Source organism: Pagrus major, chromosome 7, assembly GCF_040436345.1.
Source record: "Pagrus major chromosome 7, Pma_NU_1.0".
Lineage (NCBI taxonomy): Eukaryota > Metazoa > Chordata > Actinopteri > Spariformes > Sparidae > Pagrus > Pagrus major.
Genome location: NC_133221.1, coordinates 6,543,941 through 6,565,586, shown reverse-complemented (window position 1 = coordinate 6,565,586; position 21,646 = coordinate 6,543,941). Strand labels below are relative to the sequence as shown.

The 21,646-nt window shown below is 43.2% G+C and overlaps 1 protein-coding gene across 3 annotated transcripts in view; it reads left to right on the top strand.

The window, feature by feature from the left end:
- Positions 1-20,787, top strand: part of tshz2 (teashirt zinc finger homeobox 2) — a 107,522-nt gene extending 86,735 nt beyond the window's left edge. For all 3 annotated transcript variants that reach the window (XM_073469507.1, XM_073469508.1, XM_073469506.1), the window contains one exon: positions 17,077-20,787. In XM_073469507.1, the coding sequence (XP_073325608.1) occupies positions 17,077-20,117 (3,041 nt within the window). In that variant the 3' untranslated portion in view covers positions 20,118-20,787. The remainder of the gene's footprint in view (positions 1-17,076) is intronic.
- Positions 20,788-21,646: the final 859 nt, after the last annotated feature.

The window sequence follows — 21,646 nt, the reverse complement described above, 5'->3', positions numbered from 1 at the left end:
TTTCCAACTCACTTCCCTAATCTGCCACGGGGTTTTACATGGCTTCCTCTGTAATTATTCTGCTCTGAAATCAAAGGTAAAGAGGCATTAAAATACACCTCTTAGGTAAACATATGCTGCTCGTCATGTCGGGCTTGACTCAAAGTGCCTTTTGTAACGAATAATCCTAAAAAATACTGCAGCTTGTGCATCCTTTAATTCCCTCTCCCTGATGCAACTTGTTTTGGTCATTTGGCTCACATTTTCAAACAAAGCAGTCACTGATAATGAGATCCAATAACCACTTTTTTTCAAGTCTATAGATCCACGTTCACATTTGGGTTACAAGATTTAAATGCGGTGCCGTGTTCGCTGTCTGCTTCCTTCATCAGACCCAACCTGTAAAGCTCAGAGGAGCACTTACAGGGGTCTGGTTAGGGGCTAAAAATGAGGAGGAGATGAACTATATGGCTCCATCCCACAGTCCAGTCGACAGTATATCAGCGGAATCACAGCCGCATGGGCGTGTGTGTGAACGCTCCGCTCATAAATATCTCCCCCAGCAACCCCCCCACCCCCCCACCACCCTCACACCACCCCAAAGGGGCCTCTCTGATGGTGATGGCGAAAGGATGTCGCTGTCTGGGTGATTGAGTGCTGCTGGTCCTGGCCCTGGGCACATCCCTGCGCTCTGAGCCCAAGTGGGAGGCCTACCGCTGAGCGTTGGCCTGAAGGGACTAGCCTGAAGGCGAGCAGCCGCACAGCAGCAGGATGTGCCTTCTCCGTCTGTCTTTCTGATACAAGAACTTAGCGCGACTGCGTCAGCGGCTATTAACAGACCAGGCAACAGAGAGCATCGAATTAGGCGTTTCTTATGCAAATGTTTTTCAATTCAAACAATATTTCATGCGTTTCGTTTCCATACGTTGAATCTGTGTGAACAAGCCTTATCTGAACTTGCACCCCATCTCTATAAGTCTTTGTCATTCTCGCTCACTCAGAATCTGAAATAATCAAGGCGCAGTAATTAGCCTCACTTGCTGCATTGTAATTGGGGGCAGAAGGAGGTTGCTCATTCTATATTTTTTTCCCCTGTTTGATAATTGCAGACTTTAGCGTGCCCTCTGTTTAATTTTTTTGATCCTCCTAAGCTCGTTCCCATAGATGCCGCTGTTATTTTAATGCGGTGGCTCTTTCGCCTTTCATCAGTCATCAGAAGCTCCAAGACAGAGAGAGAGAGAGAGAGAGAGAGAGAGAGAGAGAGAGACAGAGAGAGAGAGAGAGGGGAGAGTTCATTTTGGAAACCCACTGTCTATTCCCTTTTTGGGTTTCAGCGCCGTCAGCCTTCCCACTGCCTCCACCATGAGAGCCTTGACACTGTCCAGGTCCGTCCTACTTGGCAAGAGGGAGAGCTACAGAGAAAGGCAGAGTTTATTTCCTGTTCTTGTGAATCATATATCAGTACAATTCCCCTCTGTGCTGTTTGGCAACGACGGAATGACGGGTGTCATTTATCATACGGACTGAAAGAGGCTGTGGGAAAAGGGATTTGAATTCTTCTGGAAGTGTGTGGACTCTCCTTAGTGGTGAATCATTAAACGGAGGAGTTTTTCAACAGGGATATGAGTAACTCCTTGCGCTGGTACTTTGTTCTCCCTGTTTCACTGGCTGGCTCAATCATTAAACGTCTCAAAAATAAGATTTACTAGTTTTATATAAATTGTGAAGGGACATGGCATTTAACTTGTAATTGGGGATTTTGTCCTGCTGAATCCATTAAGTCGCTCCTCAGTCTTTGGTTTCACTCGAGCTCCCTGGTCATGCTTTGCAAGAATTATATTTAAGCTAATTTGAATTTACAAATTTGATTAGCACTGCATTTGTCAGCTTCTTGTTGTCCTGCTAAGTGATGACATTTTCATCTTCACCATACAGTTATTTTCTGCTCTCGGTTATGTTGACTGGTATTTAAGATTGTGCTTTATAAACATTTTGTGTTCCTTTGGATTTTTCTTTTTTCACTTGTCAGGGACGGTTACTATTTCCCACACTTTGAGTCGGGTGATCAAAGAAAACGACTTTTGATAGGCTGTCACCAGCTCCTCAGCTGCACTGGCAGAAATAAACGTGTCAAGCTTTAACTTATCCTCACAAAAACATACTCCTAACCCCTGCTGCTCTAATTGAGTGTAACTCCCAGAAACCTGTGAACACACATGCAAAACTGAGTAGATCATAAATCAGGCTTCTATAGACAGCCGCTGCCCCCACCCCCACCCTCACCCCTGCCAGAGCCTCCCTAAAGACACTACTGGTTTCCATGAGCTGGCTGGAAATCAACCGTTTCTGTATGAAATTTTTTTGTACCCACCTACCGGACTTTTTTGTTTTCTCATCTGAAAGTTAGTTGAAGTCCTCATCAAATGCAAAGAGTCAATAAGGTACCGTATAGGGAAATGGGGCTCGGCGTGTTTCAGCTGTCAGCAACTGTTAGCTGTCTCTCATGTGCAGATCACAAAGTTAAATGTGCTGTCAGCAAGTCCTCAGCTAGAAATAGACGTGTTGAGGTTAGCCTAAGAAGCAGCGCCACCCCCTGCTGCCCAGTCGAATGTGGATCCATCAAACAATGTGAACACACTTCAAATCTGAGCGTAAAGGTGTAATGAAGCACATTTTCAGGTTTCAAGGTGTCGGAATCTGCTATGAAACAGAATGATCCAGAGCTACCTTTTGGTCTGTCTGCAAGGCTGCATTAATAACACATGTGATGTTGATGCTACTTGGTAATATTTAGCTATGAGGCTGCAGCAGTATGCCATGCAGAGGTCTGGCCTGCCCTTCCCTCTTGCAGTGAGTTATATCTTGATGTTTTCTGAACCTAAGCTCTGAGTGCGTGACCTCTCCCAGAGGCCCAGAGTCCCGGGCCAGTATCTTGACATGTTAGCCTGCCACCGCCTGCTAAAGAAGAGTGTAGATGCCCCTGAGGTAAATGAAAACATTTGGTTCTTGCCAGACCTGTTCACATCTCAGCTGGGCCACATGAGCTGGCAGGTGACGCGTGTACAGAGGAGAATCGGAGACCGCAGCGGTGGCCTACTTCTTTTCTTCCACATAGGCCACGCAGGCCACAACCCAGAAACACAGATGAATATGTTCTTGGCTCAGAAAACACCCCGGTGAAACTGACAAAGACTGACCTCCATCCAGGTGAAATTTAGGCTGCGTCTAAGCCATTTTATGCGCAGGGATCTGTTTCATCCCCACTTCCTCACTGTAATGTGTAAAGTTTATAAAAAAAAATCCCCTCGTTTAGTGGTTCATGCAGTGGCTGTGCGTTCCCGATCATCCTCCTTTTTGTGCTGTAATTTTTAGAAATAGACTTGACATTGTGTCACCATCTCATATCAACATCTGCAATTACCAGACAATCCACATTCAGGTCCCATGGGGACGTGTGATTGCAATTAAAAGCGTGGGGCAAATGTTAATTAAGTAAACTACTCGAAACTGGAAAGTGAATGTTTTGAATGTTTTTACTTTTAACCTTGCACTTCTTTTTCACTTCCATTTATATTGGCAGCCTGGTACAAATTACAGCATAATTTTAAAGACATAATCAACTCCTTCTTTTTTTTTTCTTTTTTTTCTTTGGTTAAGCGCATAGAGATATTTTATAACATCTACAGTTGATTAAATGTATCGTAAATGTTAAATTAAAAAAGCAATTTGCTACTGCGTGTTATTCACACTTTGAGCGTCTCTCATAATGCTGGGATGTTGATCCACTCGAAGACTTGTGGTGGATAGCGCTGCAGTTCATCGGGTTATTAAATCAGAGGGAATAACAGGCCAACTTCTGGCCATTCTGGTGATTGATGAGCCAAGCTTTATTTGCTGAGGCGGTGTGTTTGTTCCTGTGTAATTGTCTACCAGATGGCTAAGCTAACTGTTCTTAAATGCCTTCAGACCTGCAGGGGTCCTGGGTCTTAACATATTCCCTGCTAATGACATGATGCCTGCAAACATCTCATAGTTTTTTTTTTCTCCTTTAACTTTTCCGATCGCTAATGTTCAGGATCAAAATGGCTTTGCGAGGCGTTTAGTTCAGATTATTCTCTCTGTGCGATTCTGTTTTTAATTTGTTCAAAGTGGATTTTTTTGAAGTCGCTCTGTTGGTAAACTGCTTTGTGAAAATGAGTCCACTTGAATTTGAAGGAAGATGAGAGAGAGGAGGTGGTGGGGGGGGATGGAGGAGGGGTGCAGGACTCCACTCTACCTGTGAGGAGTCAGATTGGAGGAGAAAATGGATCTAGGTGGCAGTGCGAGTCATCAATCACAGCCCCTCAAGGGGAGCTGCAGCTAAAGCTGCTCTGAAGTGCTATCTGTCAGCTGCTCCGATCCAGCCGGGGGACCAGAGAGGGGCCATATCGCCACCCATCAGCTCTTACCCAGCACACAACTGCCATGTAAACATGTGCAGGTGCTACTGTCAAAATAACCCCCGTCTCAGTTCATGATGCGGTGCATATTTTCATAAATGGTCAGTCGGCAGGATGTGTCCGCCCTCTTTGTGTTTGTTTATTAAGAAAATATCTCCGGATGCTGCAGTTCCCGTAAAGCCTTTTGATTGTTGACAGTGTTGGGTGGTTTATTGTAATTTAAAAGTGAGCGCACTGTTTCTCCTGCTTCCCTCCCATCCCAATCCTGAATAAAGCCACCAAGTGCTTCTCCGCCGATGTCGAGCCGCGTCTGTCGATACCTCTCAAGATGGATAGTTGTTCTGCATGCTTATTGATTCGGCACAGGCCAGAGATATAAGTATCATTTGTCATTTCTGGAATTATTTGGAGTCCTAGTTAAAACCCAGAGTGGGGGGGAGATGGCCATGCCTTAAGGGGGGGTTGGTAGCTGGTGGTGGGGGTGTAGCGAGTTGTCTGGACTTTGATGAATGACTGCACGGGTTTTTGGTTTTTACTGCGAGCGCCGGGGCCCTTTAGCTGCTATTTGCTTTCACCATGGTCCAAGAAAAACAATGCGATGGGTCCAAGGACTGAGCAGCATCGTCCTGTCATGTAGTGTAACACAGCGAGCAGGGTGGTCCAGGCAGAAGAGTCAGGAGGAGGGTGGGCCTTGGACACTACATGCTGCTTTTTCCAAAAGACCCAGTTGGTTGTGAGCCGTCCTGCTGCTCTGTGGCCCAGCTGACGGCCCCGAAACACATGCTATGAATTTGAATATTTAGCATTCAGAATCTACAATGTAACCACAAACAGATTTTTCTTGCTTTTAATTTAATAAAAGAGGAAACAAAGGGGCAAGTGGAGGGATGTTGTCTGGTAACAGTAGCTCCAGTGTATCCCCTGTGACTTTGATTATGTCCTGTTTCGGGCGTCAGGCCAGCAGCAGAGCTGGCTTCATTACTGTATGGATCATCTTTTAAGACCATTTAAGATCAACGAGAGCTATTGTCCACTAATGACAGACACTCCGAGAAGTTCATTACACTCAAACCCTTTGATTCATTCAGCTGAACAGTCACTTTCACGGCTACGGATTTCCTTTTTTTTCTCTCCGTTTTGAATCAAATAAAATTGTTTCTTTCTTTTTTCTTTTTTTTTTTAATTCCAAAGTGCGACTTGAAAGTTGACTCAGAGAGTGTTTTGGAGTTTGGCGAGGAGAAAGTGTTTAACAGAGGAACATGTTTAACAGCAACAAAAGAGGAGAGCAGAGAAACCTCAGACACATGAATGACAAGTAATTATTTCCCTTGTCCATCAAACTGTGTTTTGATGCAAGGATGCGATCAAACATGATATTAACAACTTCAAGTCTTCAAATGAAAACGATTCTCGAATCGCGTGAAGCCCCGAGTGTGAGCTTTTGTGTTGCAACATGAATCATTCATAAACATGCACACACACATGAACACACACACACAGACACACTCACACTGGGCAGGGCAGCCTCATGCCTGACCAATATTATTGCCATAGCTTTTCAATGCAAGATGACCATTGTGTATTCATTTCCATTTTAGCTTGCCAAAATGTCTTCTCACAGCAGGGAGAGGGACAGCTTTGTGTGTCTTTTCAGTTTCTGTCGGTGAATATCCCCATACGCTGCGGGCTGACCGACCGACTGCCCCCGGTCTCCCGACACAGCCGTCAAACAGGACGGTGCACCGGGCCTGGCTGCGTTTCCATCACTTGTCCTTTTTTCTTGCACGAGGCCATCGAGAAACACTGGAGAGAATGCTTTATTATAAGCAGTTTTTCCTATAGCAGCCTCGCAAACTGGGTTATAAAAAAATCTAAAGTTTGAATAATTAAAAACAATCATGGCGACGCACTGTACTGCAGTTTTTAAGTATTCATTTAAACACATGCTCGCTACAGTATGTCATGAAAGAGGGTATTTGCGTTAGTAGGGCAGTCTTCTCCATTTTGTTTGCCAGCAGAGCAGCGAGAGGACAGACAACAGAGGCCCCTGCTTAATCCCTTTGGAGAACTAGTGCATGAATTGATATATCCTCCTCTCTCTCCGCGTCTTTCTCCCTCTCCCCTCTTTGCTAATGTCTTTCCTAGAACTTGAACAAACAGCCTGTGCGTGTAGGACACATAAGACAGATGTTTAGGATTACTTTCACCTCATTGCTCTATTGTGTGCACTTTAAGGGAGCTCAGCTGATGTGGAATGCCACTCATTCAGGGCTCTCTGCTCCTACAGGGCTCCTCCTGTTTATCAAAGTGCCATCTGCACTCAAGACAGAACAACACAATTTTTTAGGTGGGAAGAATAATTCGCTGGCATGTTTTTTGTTTTTGTTTTTTTTTTATTATTCAGTCAAGCGAGGGGGGAAAAAAAATCCTCTCATGCTAAATATTTAATTCTGCTTTACAGGTTAAAACTCACACGGTAACCTCGGTAACTGAAGACTGTTTAGTTTTTGTCCATTCGTGTGTGCGCAACCCTACTATTTGTTGTTTCCCTTTAAAGAAATAAAGCCAGCCTCTCTCTCTCTCTCTCTCTCTCTCTCCGCCTGCCGCTCAACTCAGTTTATGTGTGTGTGTTTACAGATGTAGAAACAAATGGGCCAGACCCACATTGATATTGTTGAGGGGTGACATTATCTTTTAGCAGAGCACTTATCTAATCTGGCTGTTGTGGGAAGCTGGAGGAAGTGGCTATGGGACAGGGGCCGGGGATACTGCATCTTTAATTACCATTGATATCGCAATAGAGAAGAGAGGGATGGAGGAGCCGGCGGGGGGAGGAGGAGGAGGGCGGTGGTGGTGGGGGGGGGGGGGGGGGGGGGGGGGGAGTTGAGAGAGGGAGAAGACCCGTGTTCACTTTTTAATTAAGGCTCCGTAGTGTAACTCGTCAATGTACATTATTGGAAGAATGAACGTCAATGCCATTGCTTTTTCTCCCCCTCCTTTATCTCTGTCAATGATTCAAAGACATGATTTATGGTTCGTCTCCGTCTTTCAGGATCATCCATCAAGCGCTGGCTCTGCCGCAGCGCCACCCGTTGTAAATCATTCTGAAAGCCTGTCACTCATTTCCATTAACCGTTCCTCTGTCGCTCTGGTCTCCGCCTCCCTCAACCTCCTTTTTTTCTCCCCCCCCCCCCCCCCCCCACAACCCTCCTCTCCCACCCCTCTCTCCTCCCCCTCGGTGCACAACCTACAGCCACGCAGGGTATCAGTTCCGTTCCGCTGCTTCGTCCGCCTACCTTCTTTTCAATAAATTAACCACTTTCTCCCATGCAATGAATAAAAAGGCTCTGCACTCGTCTTGCAGTCGGCACCTACTCCTCCTCCATTACAGCTGAACACCTTACAAATGTCACGCCGCTGACTCGTAGGCTAAATGAGGATATAGCACAGAGAAAATATTTTTGTTGCGCTGACTTTTCCAGTGGAAATATTTGAACAGCTTTGATATGTTTGCAGTGCCATATTAATGAACATATATCCCACACGATAGCGGGCGCAGCATCTGATTTTATTATCTATCTTTTATTGTCGGTGATGGGAGGATAATTTGCCCCCCCAAAAAAATGAACACACGGTTAAAGCGCAGGTTTGAGTGTGTTCACGTTGTTTCTTTTATGCGTTAATTCTGAGAATTATTCAACTTTAACAGTTAATGGAAACAATATTATGTCTGTAATTATTCCATGTAGTAAAAGCGGCACTAAGTGGGCAGTGCTGCCATTAAATGCTGCTGGTGTTCTGTAAATTCTACCAGTAGTTTAATTCAGACACTCTAACAATGACTGTAGTCTTTAACCAGTTTTTATAGAAACAGGTCTTATGAACAGAAATAATTGGCTCAATGGAGTGACTGTCAATCTCTTACAATGGTTGATGTGCCTGCTCTGGGGAGCCCAATTCACTGGCTTCCTTTTTCATTCTAATCAACATCTAGATATCAACACAGCAGAATACCCACAAACAGCAGAAAGCCTGTTTTGAGGGGAAACTTTCAACTATTGGGTGCCAACACATTTCACTATTTGGGCAGCCATTGTTCTCAGAATGGGCTGTCAAAGTGACAATGCGCACCAGGCAAATCTAGAAGTTTGCACTTTTCAGAAAACAGCGGGCCCTAATCATTTTGTGGAGGACACTTGACAACAAATTTGCCATTAAAATGAATGTGAATAGGAGGGAGCAGGGGCTGTTTTTGAAGCATTTCTGCCTCTCTTACTGTTGCTCGTCTTGTCCCACAGAGCTCCAGGTTTGGCGGGCTTGCTTCTCTCCCTTTATGCTTGCCATGAAGCAGCCTTTGGTCCCACTAGAAAACTGACAGTACCACGCTTCAGCTGCAAATTCACTCTGTAGCCTCATTGTATTTAATGAAGGGAAAAAGTGGCAATCTACTATTAATGAACTTGGAATGTAAAAAAATGCCTCCCTTTGCTGAAAACTGCATAAAACTGCTTGTACAAGGAAAGCTTTGGCTGGAGCCCATCCAGAACCTAATGAAAGATCCATACAGGGACAGAGCGGGCGGGAAGACTTAGTGAAATGCAGATTGTTTTAATAGAATACACACAGTCTCTTCCAGCTGCACTATCAGATTCATCAAGGCCTGACCTTGATGGAGGGCTGTTGTTGTTTGGGAGGGCCAGTGTTTAGGGTTCATGCAAAGTTTATGATGCGGGGACTGTATGTACTGTATATACGTCTGCTGATCTCAGGGGAAGACTAAATGGAACACAGAGAAGGAGAAGGAGAGACTTGCCGCTGGCTTTCTTTTGTGATACTTTAATATCAAATCACAAGGCGAAACAACACATGAGATCACAAACGAAATAAACGGCCAATTTAATATTAAAAATAATTAATATCGCAGCCAAAATGCAAAATAAAACGGAATCATACAATGAAGCAAATGTTTACAAAACACCCAACAATGATTGAATTGGAATTGAAAAGCTCTTTATTTAGTCGGGGCTCGTGGGCATGAAAAACAAACAGCACGTTAGGCGAGCGCAGGCCATCATACCTTTCACTCAGTATCTCATAAAACTAGAACAAAGGCCTTATGTGTGCAAGGCAGTGGTCCTTTAAACGATGGCCCACTTTCCTCCCTGCTGCCACGCAAACATTCCTGACTGACATTCAATCAGGGAAATTTGAACCAAAGCAAGATGGTCTTTTATTAGTACCGCCCTGTTTGCTCGACTGGTCAGCTCCAATATGCGAAGCGGTTTGAGTGGCACACTGTAAGATGATGGGTTCACTCTCTGATAAGGGTGAATGAGGGGTAAACTGCTATTCTGCAGAAAGGAACCATCAGACCTCATCATGTCGCTCCTGGAGAGCCGTGTCACGGGCTCTTCAGAAACCGAGTGACAGAGCGACGCGAGGCTGCTCCCCTCCTGCTAGTGGAAAATACACTGGAGCTGAAGCCGCCCTGCTTCTGCTCCGCCAACTGGAACTTTTGTATCAGTCGGGGCAGAAAAAGATCATCTATAATCTGACAAATATACACTGAGGCTTTTAAGCCTCTTCAGTTGTAACGTTATCCAACACGCTCGCCAAATTGTTTATATTTACCTTTCCTTGTTAGCAGAAGAGGACAAATAGGAGACAGTCAGGCTGTGTACAGTATATGTTCAACCGCTTATACAAAAATGGCACATACAGCTCATTCAGCGGGCAGTAATTTCAAGGAGGTTTTCACCCAAATCACAAACAAAAAACACACACATTTTCTCACTCGTCTGAAGTGGTGTCCAGCCATGCAGATAGGATTTATTTACCCTGGTTTTGAGATATCTGCTGCCTCCTCAACAGAATGGAATTTTGTTTGGTGCTCCCAGATTTGCAGTGGTGAAAGAAGAATTCACACCACTTACTTACTGTCAGTAAACGCAGCAGATAGAGCCTGACTGATATATGTGTTGGCCGATATTGGCCTATCACAGATATATTGTGATCGACGTATCGACGTTTTTTTTTATAGTAATGCTGAAAAAGATGATTTGGGTTATTCTAAGTGCTAGCAACGATATAGCATTTGAATTACCATGACCTGGATGACTGAGAAACCTTCATCAACATTATTTAGGTAATTTATAATAATTATTATCATATAAGTCCCAGTGAAGTTTACAGTTTCAGTGCACTGATATCATTTTAGACAATAAACTGTAAAAGATCCTGCCTCAGTCACACATCTTTGTCCCAAGTGTTTGATAACCACATTTGAGGGATCATTGCAAAAACAATATGTCAATACTGGAAGTTTTTACCTCCTAATATTGGTATCGGCCCCAAAAATCAAGTTGGTCGCTCTCACGTAGCAGCAATAACAAGTACTACATAATGAGTCATAATTAAAAGATTTAGTGTCAGTGTTATATTATTATATAATTGTTTTTATTGCTGCATTAACATGTAAGTGGCACTTTAATTTTGTAGTTGGTTGAGTTGAAATTAATTTTAGCTGCCTACTAGTAAACTACTATATAGTTTAATCTATAAGAATGCATCATATTTTATTAAATGATCAGATGTTGTGTATGTAATCTTAATGTGAAAAGTAACTTGCAGCTCAAAGTACCTCAAAATTGTATTTTAGAGCGGTACATGACTGAATGCACTCAAGTTACTTTCCACCTCTGCAAATTGATTCAGAACCTGGACAGATAAAACCAGAAGCACCTGCATGTCTATATAAACTCTCTGGCCACTTTATTAGGTACACCTATACAATGTTATTGAATCCAATACAACAGATACAAAATTCATAATATTCAGTTTTTGTTAAAATGAGAGTGTCAGTTCAATTATATGTTAATTGCCGGGGGTTGAGGTTACATATATTGAAACATTAGACCCACGTTGAATTCAATCAAAACTAAACATAATTACCTTTGTAAAGGTAGAATTTATGGCTGAATGTTGTTTTCAGATTTTACATTAAGTGGCCACTGAGTTTGCCTTTTGCAATTTGGGTGAACCAGCCCTTTAAAAAATCTGTTCTCTCCATGTATAAAATAATATTAGTAGACAAATATCTACCTGGCTCTGTGCTGCTGCTCTGCTAAAGGTCTATGAGACAGGATGGGAATGTCGTCGCGTGTATAATTTTTCCTGCCGACGCTGATAGGAGACCCTTTGGTGAGATGCAACACCAGGCAACTGCATGTGATGCGGCGGCTGTGGCACGTTCAAAGTGATGACTTAGGTGCTGGAGTGCAGATTGCAATGCTCTCCCACCGCTCACTTCCAATTAGGCAGCGGGCCGACTGATGCGTCTCGGAGCAGAAGCTTCTAGTAGGCATCAAAAGGAGCAGCATCGCTCGGTGACATCACGGAGGGGAAGGGGGCTCCTGGAGCTTCAGGCAGGGCAATCTGATGTGGCTCAGTAAATGTAATGATTAGCATCCGTGCAACATGAGCGGACAGACTTTTAGAAATCCCCACTTTTCTATCATTACATAAAAAAAAAAAATGGAACCATAAACCAAAACTAAACAGGCTCACAGGCTGTGTGGCTCAGACTGCCTTCGGATATTTTTTTGTGTTTGTTAGCGTGTTGATTGTGCATTCCAAAGTTCTCTGTGTTTTTAGTTAACAGAATGTTGGTTGTGAAAACATTTTTGATTAATTGCCATAATTATTGTGATCATTTTTGCCCAAATGAACAGCCAGATGGCAGGATATGGTGTCATATTTGCGATCCTATCATATTAATCTGGCTCTGGGTCCATCTGAACACATTGTGCCGTTTGCTGTGTTCACAATCTGTCCTCGAGTTGTCCGTGTCTTTTTTGAGCTGCGGGTTTTTATTTGATTATATTAGACCATTAAATATTAAAGTTGAGGGTGTATGAAAGCAAGGCATTTATCTGCATGAATAGCCTGTGTTTAGTGAAGTAAGTAATGCGCTTTAAGTAACATCTCCGTCATGCATACAAAAATTAACATGAGCGTTTCCGTCTCTTGGTTTTGCAGTCAAAGCCTCAGAAAGATGCAACAATACCACTTTGTGGGGGTTCATGGCAGCTTTTAAAACCACTTTTCATCGCTAATCTATAGATTTTTCTTTTTTAATGTTACCAGAATGTGTACCCGTCGCTCTTAATAACTACTGAATGCAAAATACAACAAGATATAGACTCAGAAACGGTTTTGAACTCTGTTAAAGGCATCATTGGAGTCATTTTAAAGAGGTGGAATGAAATATTGGGTCAAATAGGAACTAATGACACATTCCTGTTTAAAAGCAAGTCTAAAACTATTTTACTCTCTGATATCAATTAACCTCCATATAAATTTCATCAAAAGGGAGCAGCCTGGATGTGATTGTTCTCTCTTTACTCTGCAGTGTCCTTGGGCTCGGGGAGACTGTTTCCTGACAGGGAACAATGAAGAGAGAGGTGTTTACAGATCTTTACAGATGGCTCCGGGGCTCAGAATTAGCTCTTCGCCATTTCTCATGTGATTCAGTTCAGACTTAACTTCAGATGTGTCATCAAGACTATCATCAGGATGTCTGACAATGTATCTATTTGATCTTGACGTGCACTGCTCACCGAGTTAGTCAGATATCACTGTCAAATATTAAACCCTGTGACATGTGTGTGTCTCATTCTAATGATAGCTCACTGAAGAAAATCACTTGGTGGTGACTTTCATAAACACAACACCCTGTTTCCAACATTGCAGGCACAAAAGAGCTTCACAACTTTGGAATTATGTTTTGTACACCGAGTACTTTTTGAGTGACATTTCACACCTATTTATAACAGCAGATGAGCGCGGTGACTAAGTGTTTTTTTTTTAAATGTACAGACACAATTAATTGGGCACATTGCTTACATGTGAGTGAAAACAGGAAGGAGAAGCAGATGATAGTTACCGAGACAGCCTGCAGATTGTTCAGTGATCCTGACCTGCGTTGTTAGCGTGTTCTCTGCCTCTCCAGCAGGGCCTCCTTTTTATTTTTTTTTTCCTCCTCTTTTTTTCCCTCTACATGGCATAAATCCGGGAGATGAAAATGTCATGGAGCAGGTTCATTTTGCAAAGAGGTTTTGATTGCCATGCGCATGTAATTGATTGTTCCAAGGACAGGGGGAAATCTAGAAATGTCATAACAGTCCTGCTTAGGTTGGTCCCACCACTAGGCAATCAATGAGAAGTAAAAAGAGATATTGATTTGCGAGCAGCAAAAACTGTAGCTTGAGACAACCGGAGAGCGCTGGGGAAAGTGGCACAGACGTGCAGACCTGTCACTGGCACCTATGAATTACCCAATCTTCTCTGAAGATAGTGTTACCTCGGATACTCACAAAGTCCTGCGCTGGGTATTGCAGCTGTCCATTAGCTAAGCTCCTCAGGCTGCTAAGTCTCTGTGGCTTGTCAGATTAATGAAGGAAATGTTGACCTTCCGAGGGATAAATGTTGATGTTCTCAAATTTACAAAAGTTTCTGCTGGCACGTTAACACTGGAAACAGAATGCCTTTTTACATCTGGCACACACATTTCTAACGTGATTGACACGTTCTGAATAGACTCACTCACATGGGGGGAGAAGAAAGGGATTGTACTCTCTGAAGATACTAATGCTTAAAGTTGAGTTGTAAATATATTGTCATGTAAGCCTTCAGCAGCAATCCAGTTGGACAGCATGCTGCCATGAATGTAGCAGTAAATGTAATCTACTATTTCCTATGCAGTTAGCTGGTTTCTCTCGATGTAGGAAAAAAGCTTTTGGCTCAGAAACAGGCTGCTGCTTCAGTAAATCCAGGCCTCGCTATGCCAAGAGTCTGTTCTAACGGATAAAGGTTATAAACACTTCAACTGCCTGATTTATGATGGACACCTCAGGTTTTTTGACCTTTGCATATCTCTGTCTGAAGATATAAATTTGTAGTGACACAGATTGGAGGCTTTACAGCAGTTTATGACATGCTAAATCTCAGGCAAGGCATGCCAGCCTCTTGTTTTGTAAGGCTAGTTATGCCGGGAGTTGCCTTGCTCGGCCTCAGAGACAACGTTTTCAAAGCAGGCATTTCCTTTTTTTTTTTTTTTTTCTTTTTTCAAGTTGTAAAAAAAAAAGAAAGTGGCTGAGAACATGCCTGCTGTTCTTCACGTTGGGTTTACACAATGACTCACCAAATCTTAGACTTTGAACAATGATGTTTTATGGAGCATATCAACAGATTCTCCCTGCAAATCCTGAAAAACTTGTTTCTCATGATATAATGACCCCTTTGTCTGTCGTCACAGTGTTGTCTTTGCATCTGATCTTGTATTAGGGAGTAATACAGCTTGGCATGGCAGCAGTGTGCTGTGGTTAGACCATGAGCTGGCAGAGCTACACTTACAAATGGTGTGAGAAGCAGAGTTAGGCGTGCGGGTATCTTGGAGTGATCCCTGCCAGAAGGTTAATTGGTGCCTCTGGATGTCTGCTACTTAGGGCATCTGATAGAAAGGCATAGAACAGCAGGAAGGGCTGCTGTTAATCTCTGTCAATTTCATCCTCAACTACCACGATAAGGCACAAATATTCACATTAAAACTGATATAACGACATGCAAGTGGTTATTTCCAGGAAACAAGTACTTGCTGTTCTTTCTTAAAAAGCACATTTGTCTTACAAAGAGGGAAGGTGAAGCTTAACTACATCTATTGGGGATTTTAAGCTACGTAAAACATTCAGGAAATGGCTTTTACTTGATGGGTGTACACTTTCTATTAAACCACCACTGGACTGGAAAAAAGCTCATCTCCCCTCTTTGGTGTACGTCCGTACCAGTCCATCAGTTTTAGCGACGACTTTGAAGGGAGAGGACATCAACTGGGAGCTTGTCATAGACATTGGTGTTCTCCTTCACTGTGAATACTATATATAAGACTATAAATAAAACATACCTCTGTGCTCTTGACAACTCTCTCCCTTAGCATCAAGGGTGTTTTGGAGGCCATCACAGATCTCGGTTGGCCAATCAAAACATCCCTCTTGCGGTGGATCAAGGTCACAGCACATCGGGGCTCTTGGGTGTGGGTGTGTGTGTGTGTGTGTGCGCACAGGCTCTTGTTCACGAGGCCCCATTCTCCATGTTTGTTTTGAAAGTCCGAATCCCATCTCCATCTCCATCCATTAGCTGGCAGGCAATTCACCTCCAGGGTTTCTCTTGAGGCACTTGTGAAATATTGATAAAAAAAAAAAAAAAAAAGTCTTATTTTCAGAAGGCAAAGAAGGGAAGACATTCTATGGGCCGCCCAGTGTGGGACTCCTGAGTGCTCGGCTTCAGCCATCCCCACATGGAGTGCCCTCTATTCAGAAAAGAAATATTAACCACGTGAAATGCATAAGTGCCTGGACAGGGCTGTTATGTCCTATTCATATTTAACTCAGAGCACATCTGCCACGTCGCTCCCAAAATGCACATTTTCCAGCATGACTATGAGGGCGGAAAATATCTCAGATATGTGACAACACTGACAAACCGCATTTATTGCAGGATGTTGTCAAAAAGATATGCAAACATCGGTTGTGATATTGTTGCGCGGGTTTGTCGGATGGCTAGATTTTAAATTATCTGAAATAGTGATTGTCAGAGAGGACGCTCTAATCTTCTGTAGCCGCGCTCATATTTTTGTCGAGCAGACCCTGCAGCCACATGAAAACCCCCTCTTATGCTGAGTCAGAGCTTCCACTAATTGGATGATGGGAAATATGTCAATTAGAAATACTGTTGTTTAATTATCTGTTAATTGAAGCAATAATGTTTGTGCTTCTATGAGTTGGGAGAATGAACAGGTGAATAATGAAAGAAGTAATTGCTGTTTATGAGACTGTCAGGGAAAATATAATGACGTGACAGATTGCCAGTAATTTTTGGGAAATTGTCTCGTTTTTACACTGATAATTGAATCAGCTTTTCCACCAGCATGATCAACATGTTCATGAGCATTCGCATTTGCAACATATTTTTATTTTTTGCTAAACGGGTAAACGTCTTCTAAAGTTATCTTTTCTCATCTTTTTCACTCAAGCCTCTTAATTTATTGATAGAGCAATGCGGGACATTAAAACGTCTGAGTATGTGTTCAGCCATTCCTCACATGTGGCTTCAGGGAAGCTGAGGTGTTATCAAGAACAGAAGGCATACATTTTCATTGCAGTTTTTGAGGCATCCATAATCACTATGGAATAGGTCATTTGCAATAACACTTAACATGCCCCAGAAGAATCAATTTCCTTTTGTCACTCAGTGGCCAATGATTGTTGTAAACATCTCAACTTGAGGCCAGAAAAACCTTGGACACAGCACTAAGTCAATGGCCTGTCGTGAATCACATGGTGCTGTTACACCAGCAGCAGTCTGTTAGTAAAGACATTATGTCCTGCTATACTCTCCAGCCTCCCAAAGGCACAAACCAGCAGCCATTATGTTGTCTTAAATGGCTTCTGTGACTTCTCACAAAAAAAAAAAAAAATATACTCAGTGCCGTTATCTGTGTTGTCTAAATAATACACCGTGGAAATTAAAAGATAAATTCACTAAACTGCTGTTCCACATTGTGTTTTAATGTCATTAATTTCCATGTCTCTTCCTTTTCTAGTGTACATGCCGGATGAAGACGGTGTTCTTCAGGATGCCATCGCCGAGGAAGACGGAGAGAACGACACTCAAACCGAAGAGGAATGCTCAGAGAAGACCAGCCCCAAAGTGTCTGAGGACAGAGAGCTTGACAACAAGAGCACTAACACTTATAGCAACCAGAACTCGCCCATTAGTGTCCTTTCCAATCAAGAGGCAGAGCTGGAGTCACGCCTTAGCGACAGCAGCGACAGACTCTCAGACTTCAAAACCTCCTCGCCACCTGAGAGCCAGCGGGTTGACGAAAGTCGCACCCCCAAACATAAAGAGGAGACGGGCGGCAGCTTGGAGAAAATGAGGGCAGCCTATGCAAACTTTCTCTCCGATTCCTACTGGACGGGGATCGGAATGGACTTGAAAATTGGCAAAAACACCAGCAAAGCCAACTGTGACAGCACCAACGGAAGCACCAAGAGTGAATTTGACTGGCACCAGGACGCCCTCTCTAAGACCTTGCAGCAGACACTCTCCCCAAAGCCTGTATCCAAACCGAACCTCTTTAGCTCCGTCCACCTGTACAGACAAACCACCAAACCCTGTGGCTCGGTGTTCACGGGAGCCAGCCGATTTCGCTGTAAGGATTGTAGCGCTGCTTATGACACTCTTGTGGAGCTGACGGTCCACATGAACAAGAGCGGGCACTACCAGGACAACAACCATGCCAAACAGAGTAATTCCTCTGCTTCGTCCTCGAAATCTAGGAAGCGAAATTTGCAAGACATGGAAGGGAAAGAGGACGCACAGAAAGTTTTGAAGTGCATGTTCTGTGGCCACTCTTTTGACTCACTCCAGGATTTGAGCGTCCATATGATTAAAACTAAGCATTACCAAAAAGTGCCTTTAAAAGAGCCAATCCCAGTTCTCACACCCAAATTGTTGCCACCAGCAAAGAAACGGGCCTTTGAGACGGTGAGACCTTGTTCCCCCGACTCTACGACTGGTATATCCGGCTACACTGAGGCACAACGGGCCGCCACCATTGCAAATGCTAACAATAATCGCTACGGCTATCAGAACGGAGCTAGTTACACTTGGCAGTTTGAGACGTGCAAGTCTCAGATTCTTAAATGCATGGAGTGTGGGAGCTCCCACGACACCCTTCAGCAACTCACCACACATATGATGGTTACTGGACACTTCATCAAAGTCACAAACTCTGCTTCTAAAAAGGGTAAACAGTTAGCGCTTGACCCCCTGGCCATAGAGAAGATCCAGGGTTTAGCTGAGCCGGCTGCCAGTGACACTGAGGGAGAAAAGGTGTCTCCAAAAAATTCTTCCCCTGGGAGCTGTGAGAAGGATAGCCAGGGGGAAGGTACATCAGACAAAATGGAAGAAACTGAAGCTAAAGATGACAAGCAAGAGAGTGAGGATCAGAAGCCAGGCAATGGGGCTTTTAAGTACCCTTATCTCCGTGAGGAGGATCTTGAACAGGACTCAGGAGGAGGAGGGGACATCCTTAAATCTTTAGCCAACACAGTGGCCTCTGCCATCAATAAAGCTCAAACAGGGACGCCAAGCTGGAGTGCCTATCCGAGCATTCACGCCGCCTATCAGCTCTCCGGCATCATCAAAAACGCCCCTCTGTCTGCATCTCCCCCTGCACAGCTAAAGCAGGCATTTAACCACAAGCTGAGACCGATTGCCCCAAAGGGGAAGTTGTACCACGGTGCTGTGGGAGTTGAAGCTCCCCAGGGACAGCATCAAAATGTGGACATCAAAAAAGAAAAGGTTGGCATTAGCGATGGTAAAGAAAGTCAGAATATTAAGTTTGATCTGGTGGAGAATGATGACAGCGATTGTCAGGATGATTCCTCTTCCTCTTCAAAGCTTGATGCAGACTGTTTGAATGAAGGGAGTGAAGCGATCAAAGGGAAGTTGAGCCCAGATTTCTCTGACAGAGGCAAGACACCGAGCCCCTCTGCCAGCAATGGACGCAGCAGCACTTCAGAGCCTCTCAGTGACACTGCGGCGATACTTGGCATAAACCCTCTTAGTGCACTGCAGTCAGTTCTGAACAATCATCTGGGCAAAGCAAATAAGCCCAATAACTCAAGAGTAGATAAACTATCTGCTCACACCAAGTCTATTTTTGCTGACATTAACAGAAGCAATGAGAAACCGGCTTTAATGCTTGGAAATGCTATGAGAAATAGGCCCGATAACAGATTTCTCTATGTTAGTGATGACCAACCAATAGACCTGACGAAATCTAAACACAGCAAGCAAAGTTCCTCGATACTACAACCCTCCGCCCCGATGCCACAGAAATACGCCCTGTCTGACATCGCCGATATGGTTAAAGTACTTCCAAAAGCCACAACGCCAAAACCCTCCATGCCATCAAGGATCCCGACTATGAAACTGGAATCGGACGTCAGGCGCTTCGAGGACGTGTCTGCCGAGGTGTACTCCGTCCACAAGCGTAAAGGCAGACAGTCAAACTGGAATCCTCGCCACCTTCTCATCCTGCAAGCTCAGTTTGCCTCCAGCCTCTTCCAGACCTCTGAGGGGAAATACTTGCTCTCGGATCTCGGCCCTCAGGAACGGATGCACATCTCCAAGTTCACTGGATTGTCCATGACCACCATAAGCCATTGGTTAGCAAATGTAAAATACCAACTGCGGAAAACCGGAGGGACCAAATTTCTGAAGAACATGGACACGGGCCACCCGATCTTCTACTGCAATGACTGCGCTTCCCAGTTCAGGTCGCCGTCATCATTCATTTCCCATCTGGAATCCCATCTCGGGTTCCAAATCAAAGACATGTGCAAAATGCCGGTAGAGCACCAGACGAAGGTAGAGGAGCCAGAACTATCGAAGGCCCTCAGCGTCAGAGCCACAGAGTCTCTGGTCACGGAGGAGGACATTGACGCGAAGTTCAAATGTAAGCTCTGCTGTCGGACATTTGCGAGCAATCACGCAGTCAAACTCCATTTGAGTAAAACTCACAGCAAATCCCCCGACAACCATTCACAATATGTGGAAATGGACAAGGAGTAGTTTTTCATATTGTTGTCACTCTTTTGTTTCCCCCCTTTTTTATTTTAATACACGGGTCAGATATTTCAACCATTTTTTTCAATTAGCGTTGTGTAGTGTGCATCATTATGACATTTAAAAAAATTTCATGGCGTACAGCAAAGACACACTGGTTAGAAAATTGTATAAGGAAACACTAAGAAATACTTTTGCACCCTGCTCAAATGCATCACCAGTAATGAAATGTATTACTGCTTGAAGAAAACATAATTGCTGATGTTTGCATGCAATAGCTCTGGCTATGACTACTATTTATTTGTATGATATGTCAAGTTTTAATTGTATTTCAAAGACAAAATAATGAACTAATTGTACTTTACAACTTCTGTGACACAGTACACCTGCAGAAAACCGTGCAGCTGTTTGAAAACAGGTAGCCCGATACACATGATACCACTCATGCAGACCTGTACAGTGTATTGCTATGTAAAGATGTTTTGTGTTGCAACGATAGAAGAGAGAAAAAAAAAGCACTTTAATAAATGTTTAATCACCAGTTTAGACTCGGATTCTGTACATGACTCAAAAAACGATTAGGGATATTTCACATGTAAATATATTTTAGAAGAAAAAAAAGAAAACAGTGCGTTTCATGCAACAAGGATAACAGCAAGACAGATGATACCTGTGATACCTGCACCTTTTTTTACTTATTCAAATAAAGAGTTAACATTTGATAACAGCTTGTTTATCTTTTTTTCTTCTTATTATTGTTATTATTATTATTTCCTTCTTGAAATGTTTGCTTGTGAAGTTAGCAGCCTGAGTTTGTTTTTAAAGTAAATCAGGATTTTCTTGCTTGTCACTGCGATCAGTGTCAAACTCGCTGAAGTACCGGTGAATTCTACTCAAAATGATATTTTCACATTACGCAACCTTTACTAACATTTTATTCAATTATCGGGTTGTTTTCCTGACGAGTTTCGAATAAGTTTCCCAGAAAGAATTATCTAATTTGGTACCAAGAGTCTTTTAGCCAGTGCGCAGCAGGTCATCTGAACGTTGCAAGAATATGGACATAATTCAACATAAATTGAGTATAACGTTTCCAATAAATAAAAATAATTCGTGTTTACTTTGGTTTAAAATGAGCCTTTCTTCAACTAAAAAACAAACAAACATATTTTCGGTTACACTTTATAACAGCCATCATTAATAAATGGTTAATTCACAGGAGTGGTGTCGCGGTATCACAATATTCATGATAACCGTGATGTTAAAAACTAAATATTGATATTGTGTTGATAAAACACGTATGATAATATTGTGTGAAAAATCGAGCGAAGATGTTCAGTCTTGTGCATCTTTGTTTATGAGTATCTGGTTGCCTTTTCACCAGTAACTGAGTTTATTTGTCCTTTCTGTACCCTTTTAAAGTTATAGTTATAGAGTCTCTCTCCACCTCCCGACACCTGTATTGTGAGGGTTATTTACTCGCCAAAAAAAGAGACAAAACACACAGTAAACAAAGTAAAAGGTAGATTTGGTTG